Source organism: Crocuta crocuta, unplaced genomic scaffold, assembly GCF_008692635.1.
Source record: "Crocuta crocuta isolate KB4526 unplaced genomic scaffold, BGI_CrCroc_1.0 scaffold348, whole genome shotgun sequence".
NCBI lineage: Eukaryota > Metazoa > Chordata > Mammalia > Carnivora > Hyaenidae > Crocuta > Crocuta crocuta.
In genome coordinates, this window is record NW_027529573.1 from 2,676,407 (window position 1) to 2,698,163 (window position 21,757).

At 56.2% G+C, this 21,757-nt stretch overlaps 2 protein-coding genes across 4 annotated transcripts in view; one reads left to right on the forward strand and one right to left on the reverse strand.

Annotated features, from left to right (window-relative positions):
• Positions 1 to 12,129, forward strand: part of ZMAT5 (zinc finger matrin-type 5) — a 29,606-nt gene extending 17,477 nt beyond the window's left edge. For 2 of the 3 annotated variants that reach the window (XM_077761626.1, XM_077761625.1), the window contains 4 exons: positions 2,763 to 2,825; positions 4,214 to 4,294; positions 6,305 to 6,416; positions 10,405 to 11,307. In XM_077761626.1, coding sequence (XP_077617752.1) covers positions 2,763 to 2,825; positions 4,214 to 4,294; positions 6,305 to 6,416; positions 10,405 to 10,600 — 452 coding nt within the window. In that variant the 3' untranslated portion in view covers positions 10,601 to 11,307. Of the gene's footprint in view, positions 1 to 2,762; positions 2,826 to 4,213; positions 4,295 to 6,304; positions 6,417 to 10,404; positions 11,308 to 11,707 lie in introns of those variants that run through there. The other variant, XM_077761627.1, reaches the window with a different exon arrangement.
• CABP7 (calcium binding protein 7) overlaps positions 12,054 to 21,757 on the reverse strand; it is a 15,443-nt gene continuing 5,739 nt past the window's right edge. Inside the window, exons 3-7 of the mRNA XM_077761489.1 lie at positions 21,653 to 21,756; positions 15,286 to 15,429; positions 14,281 to 14,393; positions 13,814 to 13,967; positions 12,054 to 13,584 (exon numbers count right to left, since the gene is read on the reverse strand). Coding sequence (XP_077617615.1) covers positions 13,457 to 13,584; positions 13,814 to 13,967; positions 14,281 to 14,393; positions 15,286 to 15,429; positions 21,653 to 21,756 — 643 coding nt within the window. The 3' untranslated portion in view covers positions 12,054 to 13,456. The remainder of the gene's footprint in view (positions 13,585 to 13,813; positions 13,968 to 14,280; positions 14,394 to 15,285; positions 15,430 to 21,652; position 21,757) is intronic.

A 21,757-nucleotide genomic window follows, 5' to 3' on the forward strand; every position in this document is an offset into this window, starting at 1 on the left:
AATTAAAGCAGAACCTGAGACGGATGAGCCTTAGGATTATTTTATTTATTTTATTTTACCTTATTTTAAGAAGAAATCTTTTCAATTTTTATTTTTTTAATGTATTATTCATTTATGAGAGAGCACAAGCAGGGGAGGGGCAGAGAGAGGGGGACAGAGGATCCTAAGCGGGCTTTGTGCTGACAGCAGCATGCCCAGTGTGGGGCTTGAACTCAAGAACTGCTAGATCATGACCTGAGCAGAAGTCAGACACTCAACTGACTGGGCCACCCAGGTGCCCCAAAGAAGAAACTTTTTTTTTAAATGTTTATTTATTTGGCGGGGGCGGGGGGCGAGGGGGGGGGACGTGAACAGGGGAGGGGCAGAGAGAAAGGGGGAAGAGAATCTGAAGCAGGCTCCATGCTGACAGCAGTGAGCCTGATGTGGGGCTCGAACCCACAAACCAGGAGATCATGACCTGAGCTGAAGGTGGATGCTCAACCAACTGAGTCACCCAGGTGCCTCGGAAGAAACTTTTTAAAGATGTTTATTTATTTTGAGAGAGAGAGACATCATACTTGGGAGAGAGGTAGAGAGAGGGAAAGAGAGAATACCAAGCTCTGACAGCTAGAGCCCTGTTGGACTTGATCTCACAGACTGAGATCATGACCTAAGCTAAATCAGGAGTTGGATTTTTAACCAAATGAGCCACCCACACGCCCTAGGATCCATGTATTTTTAATGTTTATTTATTTTTGAGGGGGGAGGGGGACAGAGCATGAATGGGGGAGGGGCAGAGAGAGAGGGAGACACAGAACCCGAAGAGAGCTTCAGGCTCTGAGCTGTCAGCACAGAGCTCAATGGCAGGCTCGAACCCACAAACAGCAAGATCATGACCTGAACTAAAGTCGGACACTTAACCGACTGAGCCACTCAGGTGCCCCAGGATCCATGTATTTTAAAAGCTGCCTGATGATTCTGCCATGTGGCTGGAGTCAAGAACCCCCAGCCAGAGGCTGGAGAGCCTGGAACTTTTCTCCCACACTGAATCCCACAGCCACGGCACCTTGGCTAGGACTCAGGCTCTGCTGTCCTACCTCTGGGATGTGGGGGTGGGCTGGGCAGTGTTCATATCAGCTGGGTGGGCTGAGTCTGACAGGCCCAGTGCTGACAGATGGACACGCTCTATCCTGCTGGCCCCGCCCACACTCCACCAGACCACCCCTAGAGTGAGTCCTCTGGTAACCAACTCCTGACCCCAGATGCCCACCCCTGCCAGCTGCCTTTCCCTCAGAAAGAGAGGAAGGGAGAAGCTCCTCTCAGAGTCAGTCACTTGCCCAGCCACCAGGGAATCACATGGGAAAGGGCAGGGGCTTTAGACTCACAGGCCAGGGTTCAAACCTGGCACTGCCACTTCCTGACTATATGCCCTTTCCCCCTGTTTGAACTTTAGTTGTCCCCACTGCAAAATGGGGATGGTAGCACTTTGCAGTGGGTGTGAGGAGGACCTGAAATAACTGCCATCGTTTGTTGAGCATCCATGACAGAGGTTCTGAGCCCTGTGGCTGCACATTAGTGTCACCTGGGGAATGTGGTGCTGAAGCCGCTCCCAGCCCCACATTTCTGGCAATTCTAATGTGCCACCAGGGTTGGGAATCACAGGCGGCCTCTGCCAAGTGGTCTGCAGCCATTACTTTATTCAATTTTCACAACAGCCCTATGGGGGAGAATTTTCCTCCCATTTCACATATGGGGAAACAGAGACTTGGGGAGATTAAGCAGCTTGCCTCTGGCCAAGTGTACCTGGACTCTGAAACCCATGGTCTTTCCTTTTCTCCAGCAGCCTCTAGAAAAGTGCCAAGGGGAAAGTGCCCAGCCCCGGCCTCCAGGGCAACGTCAGGGCCTGAATCAGGGTACCTTCCTGTCTTACTCACAGATTTTGACTGATTAGTTCCTTCTCTACAAAGAAGTACACAACACTTAAACCATAAATATGTGATAAAAAATAAATGTGGGAAAAATTGGAGGAAACCAGGGTTAAGGTTCGTATCCAGAAAGATTGCTGTGAAGTCCCGTTGAGGCTGCCAGCTGTTCTGGCTCTGAGAGCCTGCAGCTCTCAGGTATGAGGAGGGAGCAGAGGGTGACCAGTTGCAGCATGGCTGTGGAGGATGCCTGAGCCCTGGGGCTCACTGGTGGGCTGCCTGGGCACCAGGAAAGTTTTTTAGTTTTCTATTATTTTAGATTCACAGGAAGTTGCAAAGACAGTATGGACAAGTGGAGAGTACCAAGATTTAAAAAACAAAAAAACTGCCCAGGTGGTTCCATTGTGTGGTCAAAGCCAAGAACCTCAGACCTAAAACTTGGTTCTTGCCTTTGCCTGGGTCTGGGAGGGGCTGAGGTCACCTGAAGCTCAGATGCTTCCCAACATCCCCACCTGTGGTCATCCCCTTCTACACTCCTCTGTGGATGGGAACTCTTTCCTTTCCTTTTCTTTTCTTTTTTTTTAAATTTATTCTTGAGAGGGAGAGACAGAGCATAAGTGAGGGAGAGGCAGAGAGAGAGAAGGACACAGAATCTGAAGCAGACTCTAGGCTCTGAGCTGTCAGCAGAGAGCCCAATGAGGGGCTCAAACTCATATCCATGAGATCATGACCTGAGCTGAAGTCAGGTGCCCAACCGACTGAGCCACCAGGTGCCTCAACTCTTTTCCTTTTCTGATCCCCATGATAGGAGGTGCCTCTGTACAACTCAAGTCTGAACCCGGCTCCTCTCTCTTCTCACAGATGCAGCTGCCATCTTACTAGATGAACAGAACAAGCGGCCATGTAGGAAGTTTCTGCTGACAGGTAAAGTGTTCTACTCAGTTCAGGTCCCCCTGAGGGACCAGCATGCCCCATCCGGCCTGCTTGGACCTCTGCAGAGCCTCTCCCCTCCCCCACCCTCCTAAGCCCACACTGTGGTTTTGGTGTCTCAGCCAACTGGTAAGTTGGGGCCTTCCCAGAGGTTGTGCCTTAGGACCTCCAGGGCCTGGTCCTTATCTCTTCAGACCTAGAATGTGATTTTATCAGCTCATCCAGTACAAGCAAGTGCTGGGAGAATGCAAGTAAATCTGGACACTGATGGGTGTAATTGATTGGCCGATTAAGTTAGCCTGGGAGCCCAGCCTCTGCTCCCTCCCTCCCAGCAGGCAGGCCTGGAGACAGATGGTAACAGGTATGAGGAGAAGGATCAGAGTTAGAACCAAGGGTGCTAAGTATTGATTTGACTACTCAATACCCAGCTAATAAAGATGCATATAGATCAAAGATTTAAAAAACAAAACAAAACAAAACAAAAAAAACACCTCAGTAAATGAAGGAACCAAGCGCAGATGAAAATAAAGGTAAGAAAAATAAGACAAAGCCCAGAGAATGATTCGTTTCCTCCATGCTCGCTTTGAGTTTCTGTACACTTTCTGAGGATTTGATCCTGAGCTTCCCAGCGGCCAAGTCAAGGAGGCGAACCATGGTAATTAATATGGTGTGTAGCACTGGGGAGAGGTACTGCTGTCGGCCTAAGGAAGCCAGGTGAATGGCCACACTCCTCTCAGGAGACAGTGCTGCCCCTAGGATGGTCACCAGGCCTGCAGATCAGGGGTTTCCCCACAGACTTCACCTTGATATGAAAACGCCACTGGTTGGTTATGCTGGTTTAAGATACCTCCAGTCTCCTGTTATTTTGAACACATTGTGGTCTCCCAGTTAAGATTTGGAAAGCTGCCCTGGGCTTTGGTACCTCCTTGGCGAAGCTACCATTAAAACCTTTCTGGCGAGCAGTCCAGCTGCTCCTGCAAGCCAGATGGGCAGGTGGGCATCAAGCAGAGGGCACACCATGTACGGTGGCCTGGATTGGGGAGAGAAAGTACGACTTTCAGGGACCCACCCATGGTTTGTTGAAGCCTGGGAACAGGGGCTAGGGGCCAGGGTGGTGGTGACAATAGACAAGCCTACAGAGGTTTGTGCAGCCCAATCACCAAAGGCTTCAGGATTTGATTCCCAGCCAGGTTGTTGGGACTGCTTGCGTGGGCGGGGCCAGAGAGACTCCAGGTTTTTCTTTGGAGGTAGAGTTGCTACTCTGGAGACTCTAAAGCCTTGCACCTAAAACTCTGATGGCCTGTCACCAGGGTACCCCTCAGCCCACGGTGGGAGCTCTTCTAAGTGGTGAGTAACTCTGTCTTCCCTGTCTTCTGTTGCAGGCCAGTGTGACTTTGGCTCCAACTGCAGATTTTCCCACATGTCAGAGAGGGACCTGCAGGAGCTGAGCATCCAGGTGGAGGGTATATTTTGGCGGGGACCCTGAGTTGGGGCAGGGGGCGGGCTGCTGGGAGCATGCCAGATCTGAGGCCCAGGAAGCTGCCCAGTGTCTCACTGCCTCCTCCCCTTTTGTGGCCACCTTGTGGGATAAACTGAGAGCCACCTAGGTAATGGGGCAGGTGTCAGGAACTGCCTCTAAACTGCCCTAGGCATGAGTGGAAAAGGAACAGGGGACAGGGGGACTCCCATCTGTGTTCATGCTGGGTTTAAAGTGATATGTGGGGCTTCCTGTCCTGGAGCCCTGAAGGGGACTCTGCCGGGTGCTCATTCGTGCATATCATCCCCCTTCCTTCCATCAGGCAGCACCTGTCTCCAGCCCTTACTCACCACCAGGCAGATCCCCTAACTCATCCTGGGGACAAAGGGATGAGGAGGACATCTTTCCTGCCCTCAGAATTCTCAGGCCCAGTGGCTCCAGGGGAGAACAAGTGTAGCTTCCCCTGGAAATTGCCACGTCTGCTTTTGGGAAATTCACTTGTCACTTCTCCAGTTGGAGAACCAGGACATTTCCACTGAAATGGTCTTTTTTTTTTTTTTTTAATGTTTTATTTATTTTTGAAAGAGAGATAGAGACCGTGTGAGCAGGGGAGGGTCAGAGAGAGAGGGAGACACAGAATCTGAAACAGGCTCCAGGCTCTGAGCTAGCTATCAGCACAGAGCCTGACGTGAGGCTCGAACCCATGACCTGCGAGATCATGACCTGAGCCGAAGTCAGATGCTGAGCCGACTGAGCCACCCAGGCACCCCATCCACTGAGATGGTCTTAATCGATCTTCTGATGAAGCCTCTCACTGAACAGATAGGGAAACTGAAGCTAGTGTAGGGCTCACCCGCACGTGAGCCCCTAGCAGCTTAGAGGCCAACTCGGGTCTCCCCAGAAGCTGCTGCTCACTCTTCCCTCTGTCCGGGTAGCCTCAGGGCAGCCAACGAGTGTCGGGGCAGCCTGGCCTTTGCCCTCGTCCCCAGTGGGCCTTGCTCCCCTCTGACCAGTCATACCCTGCAGACCCTGCCCTAGGAAGCTGATAGAACTGCGGCCACAGCCCTGGCACAAACACAGGGTTTCCAGGAGCTTTCCCAGGAAAGTGAGGCCCCATCGGCCTCGCCAGCAAGTCCTGACAGTGGTGTTATCTCCAGTTCTTCACTGGCCTGGGCTCTTGGGGAACAGTTGGCCCATGGTAGGGAGAGCATAGGCCAGTGGGCCCGGAACTGGAGACAATGCCTAGTGGAGACCCGGATGGGAGAAGCCCCAGGGGGCTGGGAACAGAGGAGTGCCCCCCGCCGTGGCAGCTCCCATAGTCCTGGCTCTGCCACATCCCCTGTGACCTTGACACATGGCTAACCCTCTTGGAGGCAGTGTCCTGACCCTTTGAACGTGACTGGGTGTAGAGATGAAGTGAGCTGGGGTGTGTGCAGTGCTAGCCCAGGTCCTGGGCCCCCTCATTGGTCCATGAGTAGAATTATTTTCCTCCAGCCCCAGGCCTCATCCCAAGTCCTCCTGGAGACCCTGACCCATGTCACACCCAGCTTGTTTGAACCATTGGCTCAATTTTAATTCAGTGAGCAAAGGTTCTTACAGGACATTTTATGAAAAGGAAAACTGAGGCACCTTCCCCTGCCCAGGGTCAGAGAGACCTGGCAAGGGGCAGACCCAAGATTCAAACTTGGCTTTGCCCTATTCTGCGGCCCACATTGCATCCCTGACCCCAGGTTTGGGCCCCTCCTGAGGCCCCTCTCTACGCACTTTATCCTGTGTCCAACTGCAGAAAGCATAGGAGGCAGCCCTTGTTTTATCTCCACTTAATGAGGAACCAAAGTGAGGCCCACAGGGGCAGGCCTAGGAAGGTGGCAGTGTGGTGGGGACAGCCCAGCCTGTACCGCCCTCCTTAGGAAGGTTCTGGCTGCTTTCTGGGAGGGTCGTGTTCAGGAGAAGGTGAATGTGCCCCTCACTTGCCTATATCTCCCTATCCCCACAGAGGAGAGGCGGGCCAGGGAGTGGCCACTAGATGTCGTTGAGCTCCCTGAGGGCCATCTGGAGGACTGGTTGGAAAAGAGAGCCAAGCGGCTGAGCTCAGCCCCAAGCAGCAGGTACAGGCCCCAGGGTCCCTTCCTCCTATCCCCTCTGGACGAGTACCCCAGCTGGCCTGCCCTGACCGGCAGCTGAGTCGTCTCCATGAACTGTCCCAGCCCAAGGACCAGACATGGATGCCCCCAAAGAGTTCCACAAGGGACTTTTGGGGACTAGTTGAAAGATTCTTGTTCCTGGACCTCATCCCCCTGCCATAGTGGCTCTTCCCTTAATTGGTGTCTATGCTGGCTGAAGGGGAGGCAGGTGGCCAAGCCAACTTGACTCAACATCACCAAGTCCATTGCCAGAGGGAGGGGCCTGATTGTGATTCTGAGGCCCCAGTATGCCAGTCACTTCACTCTCTCCTCTAGGGCCCTGCCAGATAAGCATGGTTACCCCGACCCTGCAGAAGGGGAAGTACAGCTCACAGGAGGGAGTGACTTGCCCAAAGGCACACAGCTGAGAGGCAGAGCTGGGATTGCACAGAGATGTGACAGGCTCACTGCCATTGTCTCACTGCCTCCTTGAGGAGACTGGGGTGGGTCTGCCCAGCTGCTGCCGGGGTCTGGCACTCAATGTGCTCAGAAGTGAGTGGAACACCCTGGGTCAGGGGCCCTCAGGTTTATGTTGTATGCTGTCCCAGGGCTCCTGGGCTCTCCTACCAGGTGTTGAAGGAGACAGAGGGGAGGAAAGGGACTAACGGATGTGCTTGTGAGCTGCCTGTGACTTTGTAGTTTCCTGCACTGGGCTGCCTCATTTTGTCTGTCTTGCAATGGGACTTTAGACCCAATTGTCTCTGTGGTGTGATCTCCTGCGACAATGGCCTGGCCTGGGGTGAGGGAGCCTGGTTGGACAGTCGGGAGTGAGGCCTTCTCTCCAGGCTCTGCTAGGAGGTGGGGGGTTAGCTTCTTGCCTTCTCTGTGCCCCGATGAAGAGAACTTTTTGTTAAAATATCTTAAAATTAACTTTTAGTTGTTTTTTAACTGTTTTAAACCTGTGTTGGTTTTGTTCCCCCTACCTTAAAACAATATAGTACAGACATGACTAATTTTTTGGATGGAGTGTGATGTCCCTCCCTTCTGGTCCTGTCTGAGGTGGTTGTGATTTTGGTCAGGCGACTTCCCTCTTTGGGACTGTCCCGGGGATCCATGTCCTGAGCCCCAGGCTCCACCAGCCAATGTGTCAGAATACTGGGGCTGATTGGAGGCACCCAGAGAGCTCCAAGGGCTTCCCTGATCTCCCACTGCTTGGACCTGGCCACCTGCGGGTCTCAGGAGTCTGTTCTGACTTGGTGGTCCCTCTGTTGGGAGTGAGCACCAGAGACCTGGGTACCTCCTGAGCTTTTCACAATGGTTCAGGGAGACCCAGTGCCCGGGCGCAGGTGTGGGGTAGAGGCGGGTGCCCAGAAGTCCCTGCCTGGGGACAGATGTGTCCCAGTGCTGTCCAGGGCATGGATGCCTGTGACCGTGAGACTCAGAGGACTAAGGGATGAGACGGACAAACTGAGGCTGAATGACGACAGGCCCAAAGTCTCAGGCAGAGGTGGTGACCACATGATAATTGGGTGTGTTTAGTGCTGTGGTGCACCTGGCCTTTGGCCCTGGGCCTTTAGGGGGATTGGTGCCCCTAGTTTGTGGCTAAGGAATCTCAACCTCTCCAGGAGGTTGTGACTGTCCTGGTCACATACTTGCTATCTTCAGCAGCACTCAGCTGTCACTTGAGAGAGAGCTTAGGCCCCTCTTGGTCTAGTCCCTGGGCTGCCTCAGTCACCATGTTTATGGCTGGCCAAGGGGCTCTGTCCAGCTGAGGTCTGGAGTGGTAGTGGCAATAGCCAGCTGCTGGGATGGCAGTAGTGATTTCTGGAATAGAGCCTCCAACTGGGACCACCCACAACTCTATGGAATCTCAACCCTGTCCCTTGTGCCCCTCACCCTCTGGCCACCCAACCTGGCCCCATCCCTGCTTTTCCTGGCCACCACTTATTCTCTGTGCCCGTGTACCTTCCCACCCCCCTCCTAAGGGCTCAGAGCCAAAATGAATTGCTCTCTGAGTAGAGCAGGCCTGTCTGGCCTTGAGAAAAAGGTTGTTGGAAGGGAAGTGACCATTTATTATTACTTTGGCTATCACTGCCTTGGTCCTCCTCAGCCCTCGTCTGTAGTGTCTCACAAAAAATAATACCCTTATCCCACAGCCCCTGGCTTTGGGTTCTGCCCCTCCGCGTGTGACCCCCACCTTACAGGGTCAGGGGAGATGGATTTAAGCCCCCAGGCTGCCTCGTTCTGTTCTCTGAGTCTCTTACCCAGACAACCCTGCAGAAACAGTTCCCTCTGTGCCCTTCATCCACCCCAGCTTTTCTAACAGCAGCCCTCCTGCCTTCCCACCTCTCCTCTGCTCATCTGCTCCAGCCTCCACACAACAGCCCCAGCCAGCTTCTAAAACACTCTCTGGCCCTGGCCCGGCTCTGACCCCTGCGCCAACCCTCCTGGGCTTCCTCTCCCACAGGGATCCTGGACTCTGCAGCCCAGCTCGACAGACCCCAGGGAACTTTCCTGCCACCTCCCCAGCCCTTGGGGTCACCTTCTTACCTTTCCCATCTGGCGTCTTTCAGACCCAGTGGATGCTTGGCAGCTTCTCGGACATGGTGGGATTTTCGTGCACCTTGTACATGCTATTTAATCTGCCTGGAACTGCCTCCCCACTTCTCTCTGGCAAAGTCAGACTCATTCTTCAGGCTTTAGCTAAGACACCCCCCCTCACACAGCCCTGAGCTCACATTATTGTCATTCGGGCTTGGCACAGGCTCAGGACATGTTGACTGCATGTGAGTATTTGGGGGAGCAGGCTCCCCAGCCCCGAGGACTATTCCCTAGATGTGTTTTGGGCCCCTTGCGGGGACCAGCCTGGTGGCTCCTTTTCTCTGGGTGTCTGTTTCCTCCCCTGAGGCACAGGGTGAAGATGGCTGCCTGGTCCACATATGTGGGGCCACCCAGACCCAAGGGCCCCGACCCCACCTGCTGAGCACAGCCTTCGAGGTAAACCAGGCCAACCCTCCTTGTAAAAGGGGGAATGGAGGCTCTGTGAGGCCCCAGCCTGGCACACTGTACCATCCCCCTCAGCAGACTGACCCTGACAGATCTGCCAAGAGCAGACAGTGGCAGGAGGGAGAGGCAGGCCTCAGACACACAGACTAATCCCCCGGCAAGGCCAGTGCTTGTCCCTGTTTTCCATTGTTGGCTCTTCAGATTGTGACTTTATCCCTCTTAATCTCCCCTTTTTGTACCCCTCTCTGGGCTGACGCTACTGTTTCAGCCCAGGCGCTTCCCTAGGACTCTTTTCTTCTGATCAGAACCGTGGCTGGGGAAAAGCAGAAGACAATTGCTCCTGTCCTTGTGCTGGGGGCAAACAGGCCACTAGAGAGGCCATGAGCAGTCTTGTGCACCTCGGTGTCCCCGTGTGCTCTGTTGTAGGGTTGAAGGGGTATGCTCCAAGGGCTCGGTGGCCCAGGGAATGTGTCTGTGTCTGAGCACACCAAAGAGGTACTCTTATCCTGGTGAGAAGCCCCAGCTGCCCAGGAATCTGCCCCATCTTCTAGAGAAGGGTCTGAAGTCCATGTGAAGGGGCTCCCCCAGGATCACACCCTCTCTGCAGAGAATTGCTGTCACCTTAACCCTGTGGGAAGTTCGGGTTGGCTGGTAGCTGGGCTCTCCCATCCGGCAACTGCAGAGCCTCCCCCACTCCCACCCTTCTCTGCAGCTGGTGGTGTTTATGAAGGCTCCCCAGTGCCATAAATCATGCCGGGAGCTGCTCTCCAGCAAGTAGCTAAGCAGGGGATTTCCCTGGCCTAGAGTCCTCAAGTCAGCTCTGTACAGCAGGTCAGGCCTCGAGAGGGCCAGGCTGGGCGGCTGCAGTGAGGCAAACTCCAGGGGCTCCTGACCCCAGACCCTACTCTGCCCGGAGGCCTGAGGCCTCTCCAGATCATTGAGTGCCCGGGACTTTCCCTTTCTGCAGAGGGCTGGCCACTGGATCCGAGCCTGCTGGAGCCGCCAGGGCATCACCTCCACTGAATCCACATCCCCAGTTGTGGACTGGGGGCAATGTCTGGAGCCCACGTCTATGTTGCCTGTTAGCCCCTAATCCCCCGATCCCAGGCTCTGTCACTTGGGCATATGACTGCCTCTGTGTAACTCATTTGCCTCATCAATAAAATGGGATTCACATGAGGATGCTTGAGGTTTCTCTAGCCGTTGGTGTCTGGCCCAGAGTAGTGCCTAGTCAGTAAGAGCACCCAGCATTACTCTTTGTCACCAGCAGACATTCACTTAGTGGCTTTCCTGTGCCAGGCCTGGCTCCCGGCACTTGGGGGGTGGGGGGGACAGATGGAGCCTACCCCTACCCCTTGGTCTCTTCCATTTGAGAGCTCCAGTCCCATAGGGGAGGCTTGAGCTCCAACGTGAGTTCAAAGTGCTCCATAGCCCGAGAGGGGCAGTGCAGCCCTGGGGTAGCAGACTGAGTGGGAATTGGGTCCAGAAGCATTGGAATGTGGGACCATTTGGTGGAGGGAAGAGTGGCCCCCAGCTGGGCACTCAGGGTGGATGCTTCAGATGGGCCCCGGGTTCCCAGGTGGCAACTCCAGGGTGGTGGACCTTAAGGGGAAGGAGAGTTGAGTAGCATGAGAAATGAGGCTTTTAAAAAAAATTTTAGACAAGTATTTTTTTCTGATTTCAAAAGCTTGCGTGCTTGTAAAACTTTTCTTGAAAAGTATAAAGAAGTAAAAAAATCACCCATAACTACACCACACAGATAGAACCACTGTTAACATTTTGCTGTGTCTTCCAGGGTTTTTTTTATGCATTTATATATGTTATAATATCTTTAAACAAAAATAGTATCATGCTATATACATTATTTTATAAGCTGCTTTTTTCTGTCTACTCACACAGTACATCATGATGCCTTTCCTTATCAGTGCATATAAGTCTGCCTTAAAGTTTATGCAGGCTGCATAGCATTCTCTGCTGTGGACGTGCATGTGTATTTAATCAATCCCTCTCAGGTGGACACAGGTTATTAACCACTTCTTACAGCTCAGTCTCTGCCCACAGCTCTGCTTTTTCCTTGGTTTCCTTCCTAGAAGTGAGATTGCTGGCTCAAAGGGTCTGCATGTTTTGAGGCTCTGCCTTCCAGAAAGGTCATGCAGGCAGCTGACCTTTCCCATAGCTGGGGTCTTAGGGAGGGGGCGCTGGGGGGAGGTCCCCAGCCCGGGCCTAGGCTCTGCCTCATTCTAATTCTCTGCCTTTCTCCTTCTCTCTAGGGCCGAGCCCATGAGAAACACCATCTTCCAGTACCCCATAGGCTGGCCACCAGTCCAGGAGCTGCCTCCATCCTTGCGGGCACCTCCACCTGGGGGGTGGCCCCTGCAGCCCAGTGTCCAGTGGGGCTGAGCCCCTCATCCCCATCTGACCCCCATCTGGTCAGCGTCTGTGTCAGTCACAAGAAAGATAAGGGCCCACACTGGGGACACCAAGGCCCCCTCCTGTTGCACACTGTGGAGCTTCTGAGCCCATTGGCTTGGCCTGGCTTGACAGAGGCCCCAGAGTCCCCCTACCAGGTGCAGGCCTGGTCCTAGCTCTGCTCCAGGCGGCTCCACCCTCCCTCCCTCCCTCATGGGACATCTTGAGAAGATGGGTGAGAAAACTTCCTTCCAGATGTTTATAAAGAAAGTCTGTCACCATGGTGGTGTGGCTTCCTCCATGCCCGGCGCCCTCAGCTCCACGCCCCATGGTTGGAGGACAGGCAGGACTGGAGTGAGGTGGGGTCCTCTGCAGGGCGATGAGTGCTTGCTGCCCGTCTCCCTGGAGGGCTGGCAGAGGCTCAGCACAGCCACGCAGACCGCACGCCAGTGTGGCTGTGATGGTCACCCGGATGATAAGTCACTCCAGGTGTGGGAGAGGAGCTTGAGGACCAGTCTGCTGTCCCTGTCCCCATGTCTGCCCATGCTGAGCTGGTGCCCGAATAGGGGGTGTGGTAGCAGCTGTGTCTCTGGCCTAGATGGTGTAGAGAAGTTGGGGGGCCCAGGAGGACAGGCCCCGGCATTGGAGTGGCCTGGCTGAGCTTCCTGGCTGCTTCCAGCCCCTTAGCCCAGCATGACACAGGGCTCCTCCCAGGGCTGCCGCCCCGGAAGAGCCCCCTGGCCAAAGGGAAGGTTGCACAGGCTGCTCAGGCGATTTGGAAAGTCCCGGCCCCTGGTCTGCTGCCCTCCTCACTGCACTCCAGTTTTAGATTCTGTGCTGGGTGGTGATGGGCATTGTGACCCTCAGGCCACTGGGCCTCTGATGAGGGGGCTCAGAGGGTAGAGACTGCAGGGCCACCTCAGATGCCCCATCTGCCGTGCACTTCTGCCCTTCCTGAAAATCCCTGTTTAAGGGGGTCCTGAAGGCAAATCTGAGGGCCCTGAGTCTCAGAGTCTCCTCTGTGAGATGGCCAAATTCTCTGGCCCCAGTGGGTGCATGGAGGAAGGCTGGGTTTGAGTCTAAGGAGGGTCAGAGAAAGGGACCCCACGGAAGGCCAGGGGCCTTCCCAGACATGGCCAGGGAATGGGGCCCAGGAGACCCCAGCCTAGGCCCATCTCCAGGAAGAAGCATTCTGCCCCCACCTTCACCCTGCCCACAACCCTGGGCAAGTGTCAGGGACCATGGTCGGGCTGGCTGTGTGACCCTGGGCATAGGGTGCACCTTCCTGCCTTAGTGACCACAGCAGCTACAGGACCCTGTACAAATTCCTCCTAAACTTCCCAGGAGCCCCTAGATGGTGGGAAGTGTGAGTGCTACATTCGGGCCAGGGTGGACAGGGTGCAGGCGGGTCTGGGGGCTGTGTTCAGAGCCACCACCAGACCCTCCACAGCTGGGCCATGGCTCCATGCAAGGCCCCCCAAGGGTAGGTGGGGTGGGGTTGCCAGATGTCCAGGCCCCGAAGTACACGCGGCGGTGGCCCAGGGAGCCGAGTGAGGGAGGGGACTGAAGGCGGTGGCGGGCGCGGAGGGGGCCCCATGCACCGCGTGCGCCTACTTCATGCCGCTGCGCAGCACCTGGTTGGCTGCGATGAGCATGACGCTAATGATGAAGGCGATGGCGAAGGCGCAGATCAGACTCTTGCGCACGCACGTCTGGCGGATCTGCTGGTTGGAGCAGGCTGTGGCCGCCCGCCAGGGAGCACCAGAGAGAGACAGACGGGGACAGCGAAGCATGGAATCAGGAGCTGCCTGCACTTCCGCACACAGGCTTGTCCCATGGGACACGCAGGGACACAAGGCTTGGGGCAGGCAAGGAGGCCCCCAGCCACCCCCTGTAAACCCCTGGTTCCTCCTCCCCATGCCCAAGCAGTTGGCCTGCCCGTGGGGTACCAGGGGTCGGTCACTCACTCTCCACATCCACGGGGCACTCCTCAGCTGTGCCCAGGTGGCTTTCCTCCTCCGTCATGATGATGTTCTCGATGTCCTTCATGGACAGGTGCTCACAGAAGGTGTCATACAGCAGCCTCTTCAGCTCGTCCACAGTCAGCTTCTGCATGTCGCACTTGGAGAGAGGAGGAGACATAGTGCTCTGGCCACTGCCACCACCACAGCTGCCACCCAGCATCCTGCAGCCACACAGGCCGAACGACAGGCCTCCAGACTCTGGAGGACTGGAAACCACTCACTTCATTCCTTGAGTCCTTGACCACACCAGCCTCCCCCAGGGAGCCCATGGCTCTCTGGGAGACAAGACATCCAGTGGATAGAAGCTTGGGGTAGTCATCCCCCTTTATAGTGTGGCCCTGGCTATTCACTGGCCCCAGTACAGCCCTCCACAGTGTGCACATCCTAGATCCCAACCAGCCAGTGCATACCTTCCAGAAGACGGTGTCAAAGTCAGTGCCATGAAACTTCTCTGGTATCCCCGAGGTGGAAAGCTTGGGTCCCAGGAGGGTCACAAACTCCTCAAAGTCCACTTGGCCATCACCTAGGGCAAGCAGAGATCAGTCAGTGGACCAGCCTACAACTGGGCTGGGCCCTGGGCCACCTTGGGCAGGTCCTACCTTCTCTTAGCCCTGAGTTAGTTTCAGGGACACATAACATCTGCCAAGCTCTGGGTTGATGTTAAACCCACCAAATATGATGAGGCCCCACCTGGCAAAATGGAGATGGAGTGCAGCAGGTGGGCCCAAGCACGTGGGACATCCTCACAATTTACTCAGAAACCATGGCTTCCCAGCACCCTGCTTCCTTCCCCCGGCAGGTGTGGGGCCTGACATTCAGATGGGAACCGAAGCTCAGGGCACACTCTACCCAGACCACCACCTGCTCTCTAGACAGATAGGAGGCAGGGCTGGAGCCCCACAGTGAAAGGTGGGGGAATAAGAAAGGACTGGACATTACTGGTCTTTTTTACTAGTTTTTGTTGTTGTTGTTTTTTAAATAAAATGCCAGGTGGCAAATGCAACTAAATGATTTTGTATTTGGGGTAAGGGGCCTGGGGTATTTAGTATTCCTTTCTACTTTCCTGTACTTTAAAAATTGCTCAGGGGCTCTTGGCTGGCTCAGTTGGTAGGGCATGCAACTCTTAATCTCAGAGTTGTGAGTTCGAGCCCCACATTGGGTGTAGAGATCACTTAAATAAGACAAAATCTTTAAAAAAGTTGCTTGGAATACAGAGCAAGAGAGGCAGAGCCTCTGACCCATGTGTGGATGTAAATGGGGCCATCACACTCTGGCCTCTATTCTTTAGGCTGAGAAATAGGTCCAGACCTGGCTGTATAGTGCCATGGGCTTGGGGGGGTGCCTGGGAGGGAGAGGCTCAGGGCCTCAGAGGCCCAGGTGAGGGGTAAGGAAACTGAGGCAGGGGTGGTGCTCACCGTCCATGTCCAGCCGCTGGATGATAACTTCCAGCTCCACCTCATTGGGCATGTAGCCCAGGGAGCGCATGGCTGTGCCCAGCTCCTGCTTGGAGATGAAGCCATTGCCATCGCGGTCAAAGACTTTGAAGGCCTCACGGATCTCTGTTGGGGGAGCAGAGCAGGTTGGGACCTCGCCTCTGTCCCCACACACCCCCTCCCTAGACCCCCAGAATCCCCAAACCCACAGACTGAGCACGGCATTGAGAATCCACTGCAGCCTGCAGGTCTGATAAGAGACAAGTGGCAGGTGGTCCAGGAGTCCACCATAGCGCTGCCTTCCGGAGGCTCAGGGCAAGCCGAGCCGGGCTGCAAAGGTGTGCCCAGGCCCACGGCACTGACAGAGGGGAGAGTGTCCTCCGGGTCTCAGTCTCCGCTTGCCAGGTTCCCACAGCCTCTCAGGGTGTGCTCACGACGACCCCATGTGGTGAGTAGCATGAGTCCCACTGGGCGGGCTCCTGGGGCTTGGCAGTGGTGGCCTCTGTGAGCTGCCAAAGGCTTCCCTGCCAACCCCTCACTCCTTCCATCCCCCACTCCCCCTCATCCCCATCACATGCTTCCTCCCTTGGGCTCAGCTTAGAAACTCCAGCCAACACTCCTTAATGGCACCACATGGGGCAGCCACTATCTCCGGCTCAGGGCTGACAGGACTGCCAACTCCGTGCAGACTGCCTCCCCAGCCCAAGGTTTGGGGGAAGGCAGAGGCTGGATAGAGGGGCCCCAGCAAGCCCAGGCCTGCTCAGATGTAGGGATTGTCCCTTGCATTGTACAGAAAGGGAGACTGAGGCCTGAGGACCTGGGTGACTCGGGTGGAGAGCAATGCATTGGACTGGGAGCAGTGAGTGACCTTGGGTCAAACTCAGTCCCACCCACAGTAAAATAGTGATGTGGGTATGACAAGGGTTTTACCAAAGATGTCTAGAAACTGTTGAGGAGTCCTAACCTCTCCCTGCTCACCTTCATTGTTACTCAGCCCAGGAAGGGCCCTAAAGAGCATTTTCCTTTGGTGGGGGAGGGAACCTCGCTCCACTCACACCCTCTTTACTCCAGCCTCTTGGCCTTTGACTGAGCTGTCCCCTGGATAAGACTTCAAGAGGCAGAATCCTGCCTCTGGGTGTGGGTGTGGGTGTATTTGGTGAAACTGCTCCACACTGCAGACCTGTATAAACTGAGGCATGGAGAGGCAAAACAGCCAGCCCAGGGTCAGTTTGGAGTCAAGGCTGTTTCTGAGAGCAGGAGTTAGGTTGGCCCAGGCCTGGCCTTAAAAGTCTATGAGCCCCTAAAACTGATTGTGAAACCTTGTGCCACGGGGTTATTCCCAGATCCCACTGGCCCCATTGCAGACTAGGGGCCATGGCAAGGTGGCTATGCCCAAACTTTCATCAGGTTCTTCCTACCTGGTGTCTGGACCCAAGGCCTGGAGGTTAGACCAGATGACATGCAGGCCAAGACAGAGATAGTGGGCTACAGCTGAGCTGCCTGGGCCCCCAGAGCACCCATCCTAGGCTGGGCCTGAGAATCTGGTCTAACCAGGGCCCCTAGGCCAGAAAGGAGCTGGGATGGGAAATCTGCACCAAGCCCAGGGATTTCTATAAACCCTGACCAGAACTCCAGGCCAACTCCCACCTAGGGTTTTCTTGGGCCACTGATGAGGTGGTAAGCTCCTCATCACCAGAGGTATGTGAGCAGACACCCAGCAGCCATGGAGGCTGCTGAGGGACCCCTCTCACTTGGGGTCTCTAGGTAGAGATGAAGGCACTGGCCATGCAAGCAGGTACACTCTCTGCCACTTTCGCCACCACACACACTTAGGTCTCTGGCCAGTACTGCTGCTCTCCCGACCCAGCCACGGGCTCTGCCCACCTCCACTGTCCTGAACTCCAGTGCTAAGGACCCATTCAGTCCTGCTAAGCACCGGCACTGCTCCATGTCCAGGCCTTTGACCATGTGGCTCCTTTTGCCCGGAACTTCTTCCCTTCACCATGGTAAACTCATGCCTCTCAGGTTCCTAGCACAGACAGCATCACCTCCCTGGTGTCCTCCCTGCCCCAGCTGACTCTGGCTTTCTTCTGGGCTCCCACAGACGCTGTTCTTCCCGTGCACTGACCACACTGGATTGTGAATTACGAGTGCCCTGAGGGCAAGGGCTAGGTCGGTCTTGTTCGCAGCTGGATCCCCATTTCCTGGAACAGTCCCTGTCTGTCAAGCATAAACATCTGCTGAACTAGTGATTCAGTGAATAAATGACTGATCTGGGGAACCTACCCATCTGGAGCACACAGAGAAAAGAGCTGAGCAGAAGTTCATGCACCACTTGGTGTGAAGCCATCATTCAGAGCCCATTTACTCCTAGTTTACAAACAATCCTAGTAGGAGTAAGCATTTGCTTTCCACTCCCCAAGCACGCAAGAAGCATGAAGGGAGACCGAGGATGCAGCTTGTCACCCTATCCAACCTCCAAGGACCCCACCCCTAACTACCACTGAGGAGCGGAATCAAGCTGAGGGCAGGGTTGAGGGTGCCACCCCCAGGGTGGGTCAAGGGCTGGTTTTGAAAGGAGGAGTCCAGGGTCAAACAGCTCATCTTTCTGGGTCCTCAGTTTCTTCCTCTGTAGAGGCCCATTTGGGAGATCTTAAGGTGGGATGGCAAAACCCTGGAGCCACAGTGGGGCTGCAGTTGGTGCTGGCCCCCTCCCCTGCCATGAGCTGGGGCCCAGGTTGTTCCTCCTACCCTGGCAGGGGCTAAGGTGTGGCTCCCAGAGCCCATGGCTGCTTCAGTTGGAGCCCCCGACCTTCCTCTGAGAGCCCTGAGGAAACGCATTGAGCTGGACGGGAGACAATGGAGGGTAGATGAATCTTGGGTTACGTGGGCAGATGAGAGACTCTGAGGTATTCCCACAGGCCCCAAGAGGCACCAGCACTACGTCAGGAAGCTGGAGTCCAGAGAGGGGGTGTACACGCTGGAGGTCACTCGTGGAGCGGGGGCAGCATCTGTCCTCTGCAGCAGCTGCCATTCTCCGCGGCATTGGCCCCACGCCCCACCACTCTGGCGTCCCTGAGCTTCCAGTCTGCGCAGAGGCGGCTGCTGGACTTGCAGGGAAGAGGGGCAGGATAGGGGACTCCCCCACCCCCATACTCTGAATGCCCTATTTGGCCACTCTCGATGCAGGCTCCACTGTGTGACTGGGCAGGCCAAGTGCCAACCTCAGAACCCTGCCCTGGTGGCTGCCTGCCTGTCTGTCTGTCTGTCTGTCTCCTTCCTCTTCTCTCTGGCCGGAAAGAGCTGGGCTAGGGCGTGAGGCCACCTCACTCCTATCCTCAGGTGCTCAAGTCCGGTGATGCCCCTGGGGCCAGCCTCGGTACTCTTGCAGACACTGGAGGGCTTTGCCTGATGTATATATCTTGGCTGGGATGGAGGTGGAGCAGGATGCAGGGAAAATCTGGAAAGCCTGTGTCTCTTCTTCTCAGGGTCAGACAGGCTCCAGGCCAGCTTTGCCCAGACACATGTACCTTGCCAACTGCCAGCCATGGCTCCCCAGGGCCACAGGCTCCCAAGCGCCTTTGCCAGACCTTCAAGGACTCTTCTATCCAGCTGCTCTCAGATCCTGCCTTCTGGGTCCATCCTCCCTGCACAACCTGGGTCCCTGACTCCAGACCTTTCACCCATCTCTCCACACTCCAGGCTCTGACTCACGCAGGACCCCCCTCCTCGGCCTCTCCTGCTGCTGCATCTGGGCCTGTGAGCCCCTGCTGCATGTCAGGCCCTTTGATGAGCGCTTCCCTTGCATCCTCTGTCACCAGCAGCCCAAGCGAGTGGCAATGCCAAGCCCCTTTTACAGATAGAGAAAATGAGGCAAGAAAGGCAAGTGATTGTCCAAGGTCACTCCATGAGTTGATGGTGTAGAGGTCTGAACCAAGTGCTCTCTTGGGAAGAGAGGCTCTTCCCAAGAGGGCTCTTGGGAAGCCCTCATCTACACCCTGCTTTCCACCTCCCTTACTGGTCCCTCTCCCCCTCAGAATAACCGCCCCCTGGATTTCTGCGGCAGGCACATGTCTGCAGCATTTCATCCCAAGCTGCCGGGCTCCCTCCTCTCTGCACATGTGGATCCTCCACTGGTGGGTGTCCTCCCAGTAAAGGGCCTGGATCTTACCCAGACTGCCCTGGACAGGGGCACTAATGCAGGACACTGCGCAGGGGGGTGTCATCTTTTCCATCTAGCCCTGGCATTCAAGGACCACCGGGGCCTGCAGAGACTTGGTCCCCCAAGAGGGCTTTTGGGTGCCTACGGCCAAGACAGAGGTCAGTCATCGAGGACTCCTTGCCCTCATCTACAGCTGCTCACAGGCTAGGAGACAGGCTGGGGCCACCCAGGTATCTGCTTGTTTCTCGGCCCTCACTTGACCACCCCAAGGAAGGCCCTGCCCTTCAGATGCCCCCTGTGCCAGGGTCCCTCTGCTCCTCAGGGCCCAGGAGAAGGGGACAGGAGAGAAGCAGGGAGTGCGTTTGGTGTGACTGGTGACTAACGCTGCTGGGTTCCTGCCAGTGTGTCTGCCAGGCAGCCCAAGGGGAGCCTGCGGCCTCCTTGCCCCTGCACTGCCCTCCCTATGCCCGCTCACCCCTGCATTCCAGCCTCTACTTGGCTTCTTAGAGGGTCTGCACCCCAGGGCTGGGAGATGAAGAGAGGAGAGACCCCTTGAGAGACTTGGTGGGCTGCTGAAAACAAAGGCAGGGAATGAGGTGGAAGCTGCCAGAATTTGGGGGGACAATGTTGACCCCTGCCCAAGTGGCCAGGAGGAGGGTATGGAGGAGGGCCCATGGAGGCAGACACTGGCAGAGGGCCGGGGTGGCCCAGGGCAGGAGGAGACAACAGTGGGGAAGAGACGGGCTCTGCCCCCTTGGTCCTCATCATACCTCTTTCTTTTCCCAGGCCCTGGCCAGACAGAGCAGACACCTGGGCTTTGGGGTTCAAGGCCAGAGACCCAGCAGCATCATTCATCTATCTGTTCTGCTCACATCAGACACCAGACCCCATCTCCGTGGCTCTGCCAGCCTCTGGGGGCTTTCAGGGAACTTGAGAGGAGCAGGTGGCTCATAGCCTATGGTGCAGTGTGTTTGGGAGGGGGGGACGGGTAGCTACCTTCTTCCTCTTGATCTTCCCCTCACCCAGTCTGACTCCCTTGAGATCTACCCCCTCCAGGGCTTAGGAATGAGGGAGGACCTCTCTCCATTCCTTCCCCTATGCTCCCATCATCATCCCTGACTGCACTGGTGTCTCAGATGCACCCCCCAAACCCTGATGAGTCCCAGATCTCAGAGATCCCTGGACCCAAGATAACCGAAGGGAGGCCCAGCCTCTGAGAGATCTCAGCCCTTCACCCAACAGCAAACAAGTAGATTCCAGGGGTCCAAGACTCCCTTCAGCCCAGAACCCCCATTCCACACCAAATAGGGCCCTAGGAGGTCTGGGGGAGGGGAAGCCTGAACACCTGCCCCCAGCCCAGAAAGGAAAGAGTTTACAGGCCCCAGGGGTCTCACTGCTCCCCAGAATCTTTGGTCCAAGGATTCCAGCCCCTGACCTCTGCTCAGATCTGGCCTACCCCCTGCTTAAGGTCTCCCATTCATGTTGAGAGATGGAGAGACTCTGAGGGACCAGATTTGGGTCCCAGCCTCTGCCTTTCCTTTCCTGGCTTGGTTATCGCGACCAAGCCGCCCAATCTGGCCACTTGTTGTCGCCACCACCTCCTGGGCCGCCCTCCGGCGCTCTGGGCTGGGGGTCCCTGCAGGGCTGTGGGGAAAGGGCTAAGGCCGCAGGAGGGACTGGGGACATCCCCGCAGGCGGCAAGAGCAGGGCAGTCGCCCTCTCCCCTTCTCCGGCTGCCCGAGCAGATTGGATTTTAAAAGCGACACGAGCGGAATGTCAATTCGAGCGCAGAGCCACGGGCGGGCGCCGCGGAGGGGATCAGGATGCGGGTGCTCCGGCCGGGCCCGCCCGGGGGACACAGCTCGGACCCCCACCCAAACCGCCGCGTTGCCGCACCGTCACCGCTGACTGCGCGGCCCCGTGACCCCGCTGCGGGGCTCGGCAAGTTTCCGCAGCGCGGGGGACCATGCGGACTGGGGCTGGGCCGCCCCTCAGCCTTGGCTACCCCCACCGCGGCACCCAGAGGTGCGAGTTGGTCCTGACTCCCCACGCAGCTGCTCGCTGGAGCGCCCACCTGGCAGCCGGCACCTGCGGACGGCCCCCCCGCCCCCTGCGTCCCTAGTCCGCGCTTCACCTGGGCGCACAGGTAGGAGGGCCGGCGGGCAGGGGTCCTGGCGGGGCACTCACCCTCCAGTTCGTCCTCAGGGATGTCCACGGGGCGCTGCTCCGACAGCAGGTTGGGCACGGTGTAGATGCCCCGGTACATCAACGCCGCCGTCACCGGGTGGAACG